Genomic DNA, 14,227 nt, shown 5'->3' on the forward strand with positions numbered 1-14,227 from the left:
TTGCGCTACTTGCAGGACAAAAGCACCGTGAGTACTTGATCCTAAAGCTAAGAACATAAATCTACAGGAGGTAGAGACATGAGAACTCACCAAAACAGAGGAACTCAAAGGAAACATGGGTTATTGTTGCCGGAGTGGAGATATATGAATTGTAGCTGCTCTTTGCTCTCAAGATTTGAATCGGTGGCCCATAGGGAGGGGGAGAAAGAAGGGATTGTCAGCATTATAGGAACTCAAGTAGGGAACCATGGATGTGGAAAGAACTTACCAACACAGAAAAGAAACGTGTCATCCAACTGCTGCAACCTCGCAGCCTGCAGCTCCTTGCTGTTCCTCCTTCCCGATCTCCCTCAAATGGCCATGCATGTGCAAGATATTTGGATGGATGGAAAACCTAGAGCCCCAGGGATCCAAAGGTGTGACATGCAGGGTTTGGTTTTGGATGTTTGAAGAAGATTTTGGAGGAGAAAGTGGGGAGGGAGGTCAACCTAAGGAAGAACGTAAAGTGGCTGGCAATGGAAAGGGAGGAGGAGGAAGATGAAGGGTTTTTCTTGCTGTCTTAAGTTCCTGAGGTGTGGTTGCACGCCCAAGAGGTGGTCTAGGAGATATGGAGTGGGCCCAGGTCAGTGACATGTGGGGCCAAGTCGAACTGGGCCCGTAGGACAGATAAAGCAAGGTTAGAAACATAGGTACACAATGAAATTAGTGAATTTTCAAGAATTTTCTCTCTCTCCTTCTTGGTTAACTAGTTTGACCTAGCTACAAGAATTCCAAAAAAGGGTGATCTGGTGTGTGTATAGCTTGAGTTACCTAGTTTCCATTTTTCAAAGTTTCACTCAAAAATTCGAAATATTTTAATTCTAGCAAAAAGGTGAAAAGGGGTATGCTGAGAACTAAATTGAATTTCAATGAGGTCAAAACTAAGTGTAAAAATTTTAGAAAAATTATATTAACTCATGATAAATAATCTAGTATTTGAATAAATTATAAAACCTATATTCTTCTGATCAATTTTTAAGCACATCTAGGAGTTGCTTCATTTTCCTGATTAGGTTTCTAATTAATCACTGTGACAATACTTGACTGGTATATTTGAGGTAGTAAAAAGGGTGATAAAATGATGAAACCTTTACAGTAGTCATCTTAGGTTGTCTAATTGACATGAGGACCTTCATGGAATTTTATGTTGCTTAGATTTGTTATAGAGTATCTATGTTCATTTAACATGTACCAATTAGCCAAACAAAGAAAATCATTTAAGCCAATAAATTGGACTACACTACAACCAGGTACACAAGCATACAATCACTAGTTACTCAATCTACTAGCCAAAAGCTATGCGTGATAGGGTAGATTATCAAATAAGCGAAATATGAGTTACAAAATTACCGATTGGTCATTCATTATAGTTAAATAAAAAAGGTTTCAACTTGGCTTAAAAGCTAAAAGGGAGAAAAAGAATGGTGGATCTTCGTGAATTATTTGGTATTGAGTTGGCTTAGTCTCTTATATTCTCGTTCCATTCGTGCAAGGAAAAATATTGGTGAGTAGGTCTTTAGTTGTGTTGGTGAATTTTATTAGCGTCAAAGCACTCTGGAAAATTGAATGAGACTTCCTTAACCCAGCAACTTAGATTTCGCCACCAAGGTTATAGGGTTATTTTGTTTTCCGGAAAAAAATGCTTTCCCTATAATGGTAGCTAAAGATTGACATCATCCCAAACAAAAGTCTAGCAAAAGGTTTAAATTTCTAGCCATTTTAAACATAAGAATCATCTGAAGAAATTTTTTTTTCAAGAAAGTTTTTGAAATTCCTATAATTTTATCAGAAACATAACATATGACACGTTTAACTACTAATTAAATTTTTAGGTTGTTAGAGTTTTTTTTCGCAAAATGACCATCCGGACACTATAGGACTATAGCAAAACTCGTATGTGGCGTCGCTCCTCGCCTGCCCCTTCTGCCAGGGTTAATATTTGTCGATATACGTGAATACTTAAGTTCAAAATAATATATCATGCACATAATTAAATAAATGAATAAAAAATGCCAATGTCTATGAGATACACATGAGACCACATGCAGTGGGCGGGCAGCGTGTCGAGCAGTTTTATAGTTTTATATTAGTCCCAGCTCCCAACGCATGTTTTACCGGTGACTTCTGCGTCGTTTCGTCTCACATGTGATTTCCTGGCCGGCACATACATGAACATACGCTCCTTCCGTGTCTCTCTTTTTTTAAAATTTATTTTTTTCTTATTCTTTTGTTTTCTTTTTATTTTCCCCTTATTCTTTCCTTTTTTTTCCCATTGTTTGAGGGTTAAAACAGTAGGGGAAGCTCCTACTGCACATTTTATTAAAAGCACCAATATACAAGGGGGGGTACAACAGGAGGGAAAGAAAGAAAGAAGAAAAAGACGGCCTAAAAGGCAAGCTAATTAAGATATGCTGTTAATCCATTATTAAAGGTTTTTCTGTCTCCTTTACTCTATGCATATGCAGAGTAAACTCATCCTTGAAATCAGCCTTCCATTTGCCAAAGTTTGCTTGAATACTGTTGAAGATCAAGTCGTTTCGTCTACTCCAGATATGCCAGCAACATATTGTCAAAACTTCCATAAAAAAGGGATGAGGGAAGTTCCTATACGTTGCAATGATAATGGTCATGAAATTCAGGTTTAGATCCCAATTTATACCGAGGATATGCCAACATTGCTAGGCAAAGGGGCAAGCAAAGAAGAGATGAAGAGAGTCTTCTGTGATTGAGTTGTTGCATGTAACACATGAAGCTCCACCTTGGGTATTGAAATGTTTTCGTTGCAGCAACTCTTTAGTGTTTAATCTGTCCAATAAAAGTAACCAAAGAAACACTTTCAACTTGAGTGTGCATTTGCTTTTCCAGATAAGAGTCAAGGGAATTTCAGATTGAATATGGGTGAAAAACAGGTCATAGACACTTTTCGATTGATATTGAGGTGAGTTCCGTCCATTGATCTTCCATATGATTTGAATTTAAGGTTTGCAGAGTGCTGGAAAGAAGGTGCCATTCCTGAATTGCTTGGATGGGGAGTGGAGTATAAAAGACCTCTTGTAAGACCTTTTTTTTCCATTGTTTGTTTACATATGTGATGTTCATGATATATTTTTGTTTATTCACACTATCTATAAGATGGTCTAGGATGTATTTTGAGATGTTAATGTAGTATAAGCAGAATTTTCCATAACGTGTCTTTCATTATTCACATAGTATGTTGGTGAGGTTATATGGTATATTTTAGGTCATTTAAGTAGTATCTATGTGATGTTCTTTTGCTTACTTTTCTCTATTATGTAGACTTTTTCCATTTTATTATTTTCCCCTTATGTTTTCTTCTATCTTTAATTAATTCTTTTTTTATTTAAGTGATTCATATATTTTATTTTTATATATATTTCATAGCATTAGTTATTAATTTTTATTTCTATTTTCTTCTTCATTATTTTACTCTACTTAATTATTTTATTTAATTTTAAATTTTAATTTTTTTTATTTTCAACCGTTCCAAGTCCATGGAGGCGACATGGAGCATGGTGTTGGCAAACCGCTGTTTTTCGATGGGTCGAACTACCCATATTGGAAAATCCGCAGGTTGCATATCTCCAGGGCCTTGGCTCACAGGTTTGGGAGATCTTTATAGACGACAAGACTTACGTGGTCCTTGAGGTTCGCATAGGATATATACAGATCGAGTCTCTTTCTGCACGGCGGCGATTGAGGGTATCACGTAGGTCGACAGGTTGCCGGCGGCGGGGTGAACAAGGCTGCTCAGCACGGCGCTCTCGATGCGATGCCTGTTGGCGGGTGAGTGAACAGAACGCTCCTGATGATCCCTGCCCTCATGATGTGATCTCGAGCCTGCTATGCTGAGACTTGGCTGATGATAATCTTGAGATCGGAGAGGTGGAACCCGACTGTCTATAGGCGTGCGGATGCTCCCCAAGCTGACTGGAACCATTGCAACAATCATTGTCTTCGTCTGATTAAGTATGTTGGCGACGTTGTCCGGCGGCGCCGCTGTTAGAAGGGTATCCAAAAGTGTAATCGCAGCGACCGCATTCTGTTGCGGGGTGCGGAAAACTTGTGTGCCATCAATATCTTGCTGGCCAATCAATTCCCGTGCTCGGCGCCTAGACGCTAAGGCACGTTGTCTTCGCTTCTCAACTTCCCGAGTCAGTCGGTCATGCTCCTGCTGCTCACGCAGCAGTCTTGCTTGCTCCTGTGTTTGTCGTTCCTGCTCCAATCTGAGTCGTTCGGCTTCTTGTCGTGTCCACTGTTCATTAGCTTCGTGAGCGAGGTGCTGTTCCTCGGTCTCGTTGTCAGCCATGAAAATGCCCAAAAAGAGTGGAGTGTAGTCGTCCTCATAGTTGTCGTCGAAGTCTTCATCAAGATCATCGAAGTCGTCAAAGTTGTTGAAGTCGTAGTCGTAGTCGAAGTCACCGTAGTCGATAATCTCAGTCGGATGACAGGAGTCGACGCTGGGAGAGCTGAGGTAATCTTCTAATTCTTCCGTGGAAACGGATCCGAGTTGTTGGAGAATTACGCCGACTTCCCTGGAGCCAGATCGGACCGAGGTCAAAACCGGGTTAGATCTGGACCAACGGGGAGAAGGCGCCCTCGAAGTGAAAATGGCAGCGAGATCATCCGGTAGCCGCATCAAGATTGATGGTAGACTGCTCCGTCTTGATCTGGTTGCGAAGAAGAAGTCGACGAATCCCCGTCCGAGTGGTTTGAAGCCAACTCAGACGAGAGAGTCTTGGAGTAGATCTCTGCCGAGTCCGAGAGACCGAACGGGGTAGAGATGGCATCTCCTACCGACTGGTTCGAATCCGAGTTGAGAAGAGAAATCTTGCCAAAGCTGTTCATATTTTATCATCTAATAACTATAAAAACAGTAATCATAACATTTTTTCAAATAAAATGAATGGTTAAACATTGGAGATAAATAGTGTAAAACTGTACTTATTTTAGGACGGAGGGAGTAGTTACGTATATTACTAGATAGGAAAAGTCTCTGGATCGATCGAATTGTCCGATAAAAGCTAGACAAAGGTATCGACTGATCGTTGGATCCAACGAACTGGTTTAGTAACTTTCTTTCTTTTTTTTTTCAGATGGTACTCTTAATTAATTCGAATTTTCTGTGTCTGAATTATTCTTACTTTTGCTGCGGCAAAAGGATTGAATAATTGAGACCCAAATCGATCGATGGAACGAACATGGCGTGAGACGCAGATCACACTAGTTTTTTTTATAATGGAAATGTGTTACTCCGGCCTCTGCCCATAGGCACACAGCCAAAAAATGAAATAAACAGAAAAGAACTTAAAAAAGGTGAGATGGGATAAACCCCTAACTTCTACTGATAATATGATCTACTAAAATAATATTTTTAAAAATCACGTAGATTCTATCATAAAATTCTGTAGATACTACGCCATCCAAGCATATCGCACTTGTAGGAAAGATCGCACTAGTAGGAAGAGGAGAAAAAATGTGTGGCAAATGGAGTGAGTAATTGAGTGGTTTTGCTGCATGATTAAGCAGCCGGCGAATGGTTTGATCTCTGGAGGTGACGCATGCTCGAATGGATGATCCTTTTCTGGCTGCTGCGCCTTTTTTGCTCGTAGAGTATTTCTTTTGTTCGTGCATGTATGACTGCTTTTGCTTGGTCCCTTTTGAAGAATGACGTGTTTTGAAGCGTGCATAGAGTATTTTTTGAAGGGTTCAGGCCATCCACAATGGTTCCCTCGACCCGTGCCGTCGCAAACGGCCGTTTGCCTCCCATCCCCTTTTCAGCGTGAGTCGTCTCCCATGCTAGGAATGCGGCGCCAAGCAGAGAAACGCGGCTCTTTGCAAAGAGAGACCGCTTTTCACAGAGACACGACCCTCGCCCCTGGGAGGAGACCCACTGCAGACTCCCGTCTCCTCGCCGCTCCCCCAAATCCCCCTCCTACCCTCGCCTCTCTCCCACAGCACCGCCTGCTCATCGATCCGCTCCACCGGCCGCCATCGCGACGGCGGGGAGGAGCTCGGCGGCCTTGAAGAGGAGGAGGGCGAGCCAGTCGTCGGCGAGGCGATCCGCGAGGCGGCGCTAGGCGGGGGTGCCGGGGGCGGCGGAGTCGTCGGCGAGGCGACCCGTGAGGCGGCACGGGGCAGTGGAGTCTGGGGTCGGCGACGGCGACGACTGGAGGGAGAGAGGGGAGCGGGAGGAGGGCGACCGGGCGCTGACCTCGCCGGCAAGCCGCCGCCGTCGCTGCCCGAGGCCAGATCCGGCAAGCCCAGGCCGGATCTGGGCCACCCCACCGCCACTCCGACGGCGACCCTCGATGGTGACGGCCCTCAATGGCGACGACCCTCGACGCGACGGCGACGACCCCGCTGCGGAGGGAAGGGGATTTGGCAATTGACGTCGTCGGCCACTTCGCGTGCCCATCGCCGTCAGCCACCCCGCGCGCCCGTCGCCGTCGGCCACCCCGCGCGCCCGTCGCCGTCGGCCACCTCGCGCGGCGCTCGCCGTTCGCCACCGTGCCTCGTTCGACCGAGAGAGAGAGGGGGAGATCGGAAGAGGAGGAGACGGTGGGTGGAGGAGACGAGAAAATGTGAGAAAGAGGAGAGGAAGAGGTTGCTAGGCTAGTGGACTGATGAGGGGTATGGGTGGAATTTTTGTACTAGGCTACCTTGATCCAGGACACCCACTGTGGGATGTAGACCCTCACCGGGTTGCTTCAGATTTTGAGGAGTCCATGCAGGGGTACTCTCCAGTGCGAGCCAAGTTTCTCTACGATTATCCTCAGTCAGTGAGAATACTCTAGAAGTGTCTCACATTGTGGATGAGTATTTCTTTTGTTCGTGCATGTATGACTGCTTTTGCTTGGTGCCTTTTGAAGAATGACGTGTTTTGGTGCGTGCGTTCTCGTGTCCGGCATGGTATGGTCAAAGTGGGTCCCTGGACAGGCATCTGCGCGGCACGGTCGGCACGGCACGGTCCTCTCGAGCTGGACGCCGCCGATGTAGACTCGAAGGGCTTGTTTAGGTCAGGTTCAGTTCCAAATATTTTTTTCTTTAAACTTTTAATTTTTTCATCACATCAAAACTTTCCTATACATAAATTTTTAATTTTTTCGTCATATCGTTTTAATTTTAATCGAACTTTCAATTTTAGCGTGAACTAAACACACCCTTAGTTCCCAACTTTTTTCTTTAAACTTTTAACTTTTTCGTCACATTAAATTTTTCTACTTTCAACTTTACCGTTATATTATTTCCAATTTCATCGAACTTTTATTTTTAGCGTGGAACTAAACACTGTCGAAGTGGGTCTCCTATCTGTGGAGACTTAAAAAAGCAGATCGTGTGGATTTTGGTGTGCACTTGCGTTTACACTTGGCGTGCCGTCACTCCGCTACTGTTTACATCTCGTGAGCACATGATTGAGCTCACATGCCTTGCTTCCGTGTCAAGGTCAAGCCGGCCAAGGTCCAAGGACGGCAAACTGCCTGGTGCCTGCCTCTTCTTTTTTATATAAATATATAGAAGTAGTGATATGTTGATGGAGAAAACTAAACGGACGCTCTCGCACACTGAAGACAACACCCTCGTACAAACACCACGCACGCCTTGCTATTGCTGGATCGAGATGGTGAAAGCAAGTATAAAGCCTTATTTTATTGCCATCGTCGTCCAACTGATCTACACTGGTATGTTTGTGATATCCAAGGCTGCTTTCAACCACGGGATGAACACCTACATCTTCATCTTCTATCGCCAGGCAGTTGGCTCCCTCATCTTGTTGCTTACAGCTCTTCTACAAAGGTATGTAAGCAACCCATCTCTCTCTATATATAGGAGCTGGATAATATGAACCAAGGCTAATATACACCTTACTCATTTGTGTGACACGTGTATGCATTGCATCATGATGAGTATGGTCTATTATGTTCCTAATCGTTGTAAGATGTACCTATCCCGTTTCGCTTCTATATAGGTGCTGCCTTTGATGGTTTGGTTGGTACACTTGAGTCCCTCCTAGTACACCTGCCACATCACACAACCTGACACCGAATTGAAGTCTGGCTGTGGCACTGCAGCACAGGAGCACCTCCCTGGTCAACCTGCATATAGGGTGCATGTCTAGTTGTCTACTGCATTTTTAATCTATCAATATGTCCTGTTATCTTGGGGTGTTTCGATTCAGGAGTGTAAAGTTTTTGCTGCCATATCAGGTATTATATAAGGTGTTACATGGGGTATTCCGGCACTAATAAACTAATTACAACATCTGTCAGTAAACTGCGAGACGAATTTATTAAGCCTAATTAATCCGTCATTAGCACATGTTTACTGTAGCACCACATTGTCAAATTATAGAGCAATTAGGCTTAAAAGATTCGTCTCGCAAAGTAGTCGCAATATGTGCAATTAGTTATTTTTTAGCCCATATTTAATACTTCATGCAGATGTTTAAACGCTCGATGTGACAGGGTATAAAATTTTAGGGTAGGATCTAAACAGGGCCATATGTATATTTCTTGCTCTGACGAAGCCGACGTCACACGCATGTCCTTATTTTTGGAACAGCTGTAAGTGACATATTCTAAACAGTACAACGAATCTGGACGAATCTGGACAAATGTATGTCTAGATTCGTAGTACTAAGATACGTCACATCTAGTATTAGGCCCTGTTTAGATGGACTAAAACTTTTAAGTCCCTATCACATCGGATGTTTGAAAATTAATTATAAATATTAAACGTAGACTATTAATAAAACCCATCCATAATCTTGGACTAATTTGCGAGACGAATCTAATGAGCCTAATTAATCCATGATTAGCCTATGTGATGCTACAGTAAACATTCTCTAATTATAGATTAATTAGGCTTAAAAAATTTGTCTCATGAATTAGCTTTTATTTATGTAATTAGTTTTGTAAGTAGTCTATATTTAATACTCTAAATTAGTGTCTAAAGACAGGGACTTAAGTTAAGTCCCTGAATGTAAACACCACCTTAGGTTGGTTTTACTGCAATTCCATCGCGACTTTACTACAATTCCATCGTGCTGACATCCCCTGCCACCCACCTCTTCTCAGCTTTTATCTCATAGGAACGGTGTAGTAACGCGACAGTCAATGTGCAGTAACATTGTGTCTTACGTGCCGTAACAATGCACGCTAAAATATAATTAAAATATAGTCATGACAGATCTATTTTTGGTAAGCACTTTTTCTAGTTTGATGGTGCAAACAATTTAAAAAATTAGTATATCATCTAAGAGATATTGCTTATCAAAGATTGGTCTTTTGAAATTTATCTCTCCATAAGTAGTAATACTAAAAGGTGTTTGGATCCAGGGACTAAACTTTAGTCCCTGTCACATCGGATGTTTGGACATTAATTTAGAATATTAAACATAGACTATTTACAAAAATAATTGCATAAATGAGAGCTAATATGCGAGACAAATTTTTTAAGCCTAATTAATACATAATTAGAGAATGTTTTCTGTAGCATCACATACGCTAATAATGGATTAATTAGGCTCAATAGATTCATCTCGCAAATTAGTCCAGGGTTATGGAATAGGCTTTATTATTAGTCTATGTTTAATACTTCTAAATAGTGTCCAAACATTCGATGTGACAGGGATTGAAAAATTTTAGCCCCATCCAAACCCAATCTAAACCATTATTGTTATTACTTTTTATTGTGCATTACTACCATTCCACCATTCCATCGTGATGTTACTACAAGTGTACCATAACAACTATATTTTATGCAGTAACATAGCGTGTAGTATTACTGCAATAACATGTGGTAACTACCGAACACATGTCCAAGAACTACCATCCACCTTGAACTAGCAAAGCTAAGTGCAAGTGATATATTTAGAATTCACATCAACAATGATATCTCTCACACCACATATTATATTTTTGAACTATTTACACCATAATGCTTTTAAAAAAAGAGCTCTACAAAACTAGATATGTCGTGACTATATTTTAACTATATTTTATTGTTGTTACTACTCGTAAGCTGTGGCGTTACTGCATGGTGGTCGTCCTATTATTGTACGGTTCGTACGAGACGAGGACATTAAATAGGTGGATATGGGGTGAGTTAGCAGACTGGTTTGACTAAGGTGGGAGCCCTTTGACCACACTTTGACTAGGGTGGGATGGTGCTTAGTTTGCTATATTGTTTGATTAGCTGAGAAATACAGATCCGTTTGATTATATTTGTAGGAAAAATGCACGACCCGTCATGACACTTGGGGTGCTCATAAAGCTCTTCTTCTGTGCTTTAATCGGGTATGCGCTTATCTTTACAAACTCTAATTTATTGGTACAAAACGAAAAATAACAATCGATTGTATACTCATGCCATGTCAAGAGTTTAATTAGTCCCTGATTTACCTGCGGAAATTTCTTTTCAGGATTACGCTTGGGGTAAATCTGTACCATATAAGCCTCAAGTTCACCTCTGCAACGGTGGCATCTGCAGTAGACAGCTCACTCCCAGCCATCACCTTCTTCTTGGCGGCGCTTTTGAGGTTTATCATCATCGATATCATAGTCCACCACCTCTTATATGAGACATCACTAAAGCCTAACTTGAGAATGTACCATAAATAGATTCAAATTAGTTGTGAAAATATTAATTATAAGATGTTTTGACTTTTCTAAACACATAAATTTTGATATACATATTTAGATAAACACTATATCAAAACACATAATAAAAGCAACGTATCTTGAAAAACCAGACCGCTTTATAATTTGAATGAATGGAGTAGTATATAATAGGGTTAATTGGATCATGCCATTACAAATTTGCCCGTTTGAAAATATGTCATCACAATTCGTGAAATTTTAACCATGCCATTATGATTTTATAGCAATATGATATCTGCCACTGCATACCCTTTTAAAGCAATATTAAAATTTTCTTGACCAAAATACCCCCTTCTTCCTTCCCCTCATCGGACAAGTCAAATGCCACCGGCGTTGCCCGGGGGAAGAGTCCTGGCGCCGCGCATGGCGCCATGGGGATTGCTGCATACGCACCGGCGGGCTCCATGGTGGCACGGGACAACAGCGGAGAAGACCAAGAACGTCACGCTCAGCACTGGCCAGACGGCCAGCAAGTACGTGAAGCAGGCGACGGTGTGGGGGAAGGAAATCACACTCAGCACCAGCGGAACTTCGTGGTGGCTGGAGAAAATCAGCATCAAATAGCAATAGGAGCAGGCCAGGAACAGTACTAAATGTTTGGAGTAGTACTGACGGAGTACGCCAAGATGGTGAAGGAGAAGGCCAGGACACCGCGGTGGCCGCTGGCAAGACGATGGCCGAGTACACGTAGCAGGCGGTCGTGAAGGCCAAGGACATGACGCTCTTCACGAGCATGACGATGGACAGAGATGGTGGGGACGGAAGAAGGAAGAAGAAGGGGGTATTTTGGTAAAATTTTGATATTGCTTCGAAGAGGTATGGAGTGGCACATATCAAATCTTATAAAATCATAATGGTATGGTTCCAATTTCATAAATTATAATGGCATATTTTCAAATGGGTAAATGGCATGGATCCAATTAACCCATAATAATAATACCAGGATTGAAATGTTGCTTGCCAGGACGGAGTATGTGAAGCTGAGGAGCTCTTCAGGCATAGCCAAGGTCACTAGCGTGGCACTCTGCTTGGCTGGAGTCTTTACCATCGCCTTCTTCGCTGGCCCATCCATAAGCCCTATCAACCATCACCGTGCCTTCGCCTCTTACGCATGCTCGAAAACAGTAGTTCCGAGGGGTGTGTGGATCAAATGGACATTCCTTATGGTGGTCGCCAACATGTGCTGGTCTTTGTGGATCATTTTTCAGGTTCGCATGCATGGTTAGTTATTTACAAAAAAAAGAGCTGTTCTTGCATGCTTGTCTGCATCAATCCATAGCTGCAATTACTGACGAATCGGGGTCTCTACTCCTTGTCTGTTGACTGTGCAGGCAGCGGTGCAAAAGGAATATCAAGATAAAATGGTTGTGACTGTGACTCAGTGCCTGTTCAGCACGGTGCAGTCGTTTGTCGTCGCGGTGGTCGCAGAGCGCGACTTCTCCAGATGGAAGCTAAGATTTGACATCAGCTTGCTCGCCATCCTATACTCGGTAAGTTCTGCACATAAAATTTTCAGTGATCCAATGTATTCACTGTTGACATGGTGCACACGCATCTGACTATTAGACGATTGGTGGTTTGCTCTAGGGTGTTATGGTGACGGGAGTGTCCTACTACCTGCAAACGTGGTGCCTAGAGATGAGAGGCCCCATGTTCTTCGCCTCCTGGACGCCACTCTGCTTCGTGTTCACAATATTTTGCTCATCCTTCTTTCTTGGAGAGATTGTTCACCTCGGCAGGTAAATTAAATCATATATATACTGATCAATGGTGCAATATTCTAAGAACACGCTGAAATAAACAAAAGTTTCCTTTTCCGCTCTTCCTTTATTGGCAGCATCTTGGGTGGAATTTTGCTGGTCGGAAGTCTTTACACCATGCTGTGGGGTAAGAGCAAAGAGGGTAATGAGACTGACGATGTCACCGATGACGATATTGAGAAATCTACACAGATCTACCCTGGAGAGCAACAACATACTACAACAGATTAGGACAAAGAATCGACGTTGACAGGCTCGTTAGCTTTGCACGTCCAAGAACTATAATTTTTTTTGGCATGGTAGCCCTTTTATTTAGTCACCTTAAATTAGGTTACAGTCGGCTTATTTGAATTTGGCTCATGTGTTACTGTGTTATGAGACCGTGGAGTTTTAATTCCACCTTAGTTGTTAAGGGCAGGTTAGAGTAATCTATAAGGCTCCTATAGTTCATTCCACAATGACTAGTGTTGACTAAATATGGTCGGCAGTACATTGAGGGGGATAACCACGATGGTAGATTAACTACGTGGAGGGACGCGCGTGATCAGAACTAGGTGATGAACTCGAAGAGGAGGGACATGAAGCTTTAGACAGATTCGGGCCTTCAAGGCAACTTAATACCTTACGCCCTGTGTTCTGGTGGATCGTATATTGATATGAGATGAGGTGTAGTTATCGGGTTTTGAGGGGGTACCCCATCCTCCTTATATAGCCGGGAGATAGGGTTTACAAATCGGATAAGATCTAATCTAGTTGGTTTACAATGATAAGCATCAATCAAGGGATTCAATATCTAGCTTATCAGATCGAATCCCTATCTATCTGCTAATTGACTTATGATAGACTTGCAGTGCACGCCGAGCGCCTCCTTAGATAGCCGGGAGATAGGGTTTACAAATTGGTTAAGATCTAATCTAGTCGGTTTACAATGATAAGCGTCAATCAAGGGATTCAATATCTAGCTTATGAGATCAGATCCCTATCTATCTGCTAATTGCCTTCTGGTAGACTTGCGGTGCACGCCGAGCACCTCCGAGCGCTGCCGTGCGCCATGGGTCTTCAGGTACTGGATTGGGCCATTCCTGGTGGGCCGGCCCATGCGCCTTGCTGTGGGTACCGGGGGTTATACCCTCCATAGCTAGTCCCCGAGCGCCTTGTATCCATTGAGCAACTCCATCTTGAGCATTTCGGAGCAAGTTGACTTGTAGCATACCAACCTGAGTAGTGATCCGACCGGTTCAACCGGTTATTGAACCAGTTAGCTGGGAATCCGAATAGTTAAATTGCCCGATAGATCTTCAATTGCATAATCAATGGCTTGCCATAAGGATGAAAGGAGCTCCAAGTAAATTTTTTAAATTCTCCATGCTTGGTAAAGTATGCCCACTTTAGCGCCGAGTTCGACGCTAAATAATCAACAGGCTTGACTTAGTCAGTAATGGGGTTGAACCTTCGCTTGTTGATGTTCCCGAGAACCAGTCGACCGCCCAACAAGATTTTGACGTAGTGTTGGTATTTATTAACGCAAACATAAATAATCCACAAGCGTACGAAATTACTGTCGTAGCACTTCACCCGGAAGCATTTAGGGTATCATATTTTCCACAGGTAATGGAGGTATTATTCTAGATAATCCGTGCAAGGATAACACAAGGGTAGAAAAGGCTAGGGTAAAGATGGATTTCTATGGTTTTAGAGGTCTAAGGACAGATAAACTCTACTTCTGCTTACTTACTTCGGGCACCGGCC

General features: G+C 42.7%; 1 protein-coding gene across 1 annotated transcript; it reads left to right on the forward strand.

Moving 5' to 3' along the window:
* The first annotated feature begins 7,526 nt into the window (after window positions 1-7,526).
* LOC107279830 (WAT1-related protein At5g64700-like) lies at window positions 7,527-13,103 on the forward strand. Its single transcript, XM_015765365.3, has 7 exons — window positions 7,527-7,854; window positions 10,290-10,355; window positions 10,481-10,597; window positions 11,683-11,926; window positions 12,050-12,208; window positions 12,306-12,457; window positions 12,556-13,103. The coding sequence occupies exons 1-7, from the start codon at window positions 7,586-7,588 to the stop codon at window positions 12,707-12,709; spliced, it is 1,161 nt and encodes a 386-aa protein (XP_015620851.1). The 5' UTR covers window positions 7,527-7,585; the 3' UTR covers window positions 12,710-13,103.
* Window positions 13,104-14,227: the final 1,124 nt, after the last annotated feature.

The sequence above is a fragment of the Oryza sativa genome, chromosome 11, assembly GCF_034140825.1.
Source record: "Oryza sativa Japonica Group chromosome 11, ASM3414082v1".
Taxonomy (NCBI): Eukaryota; Viridiplantae; Streptophyta; class Magnoliopsida; order Poales; family Poaceae; genus Oryza; species Oryza sativa.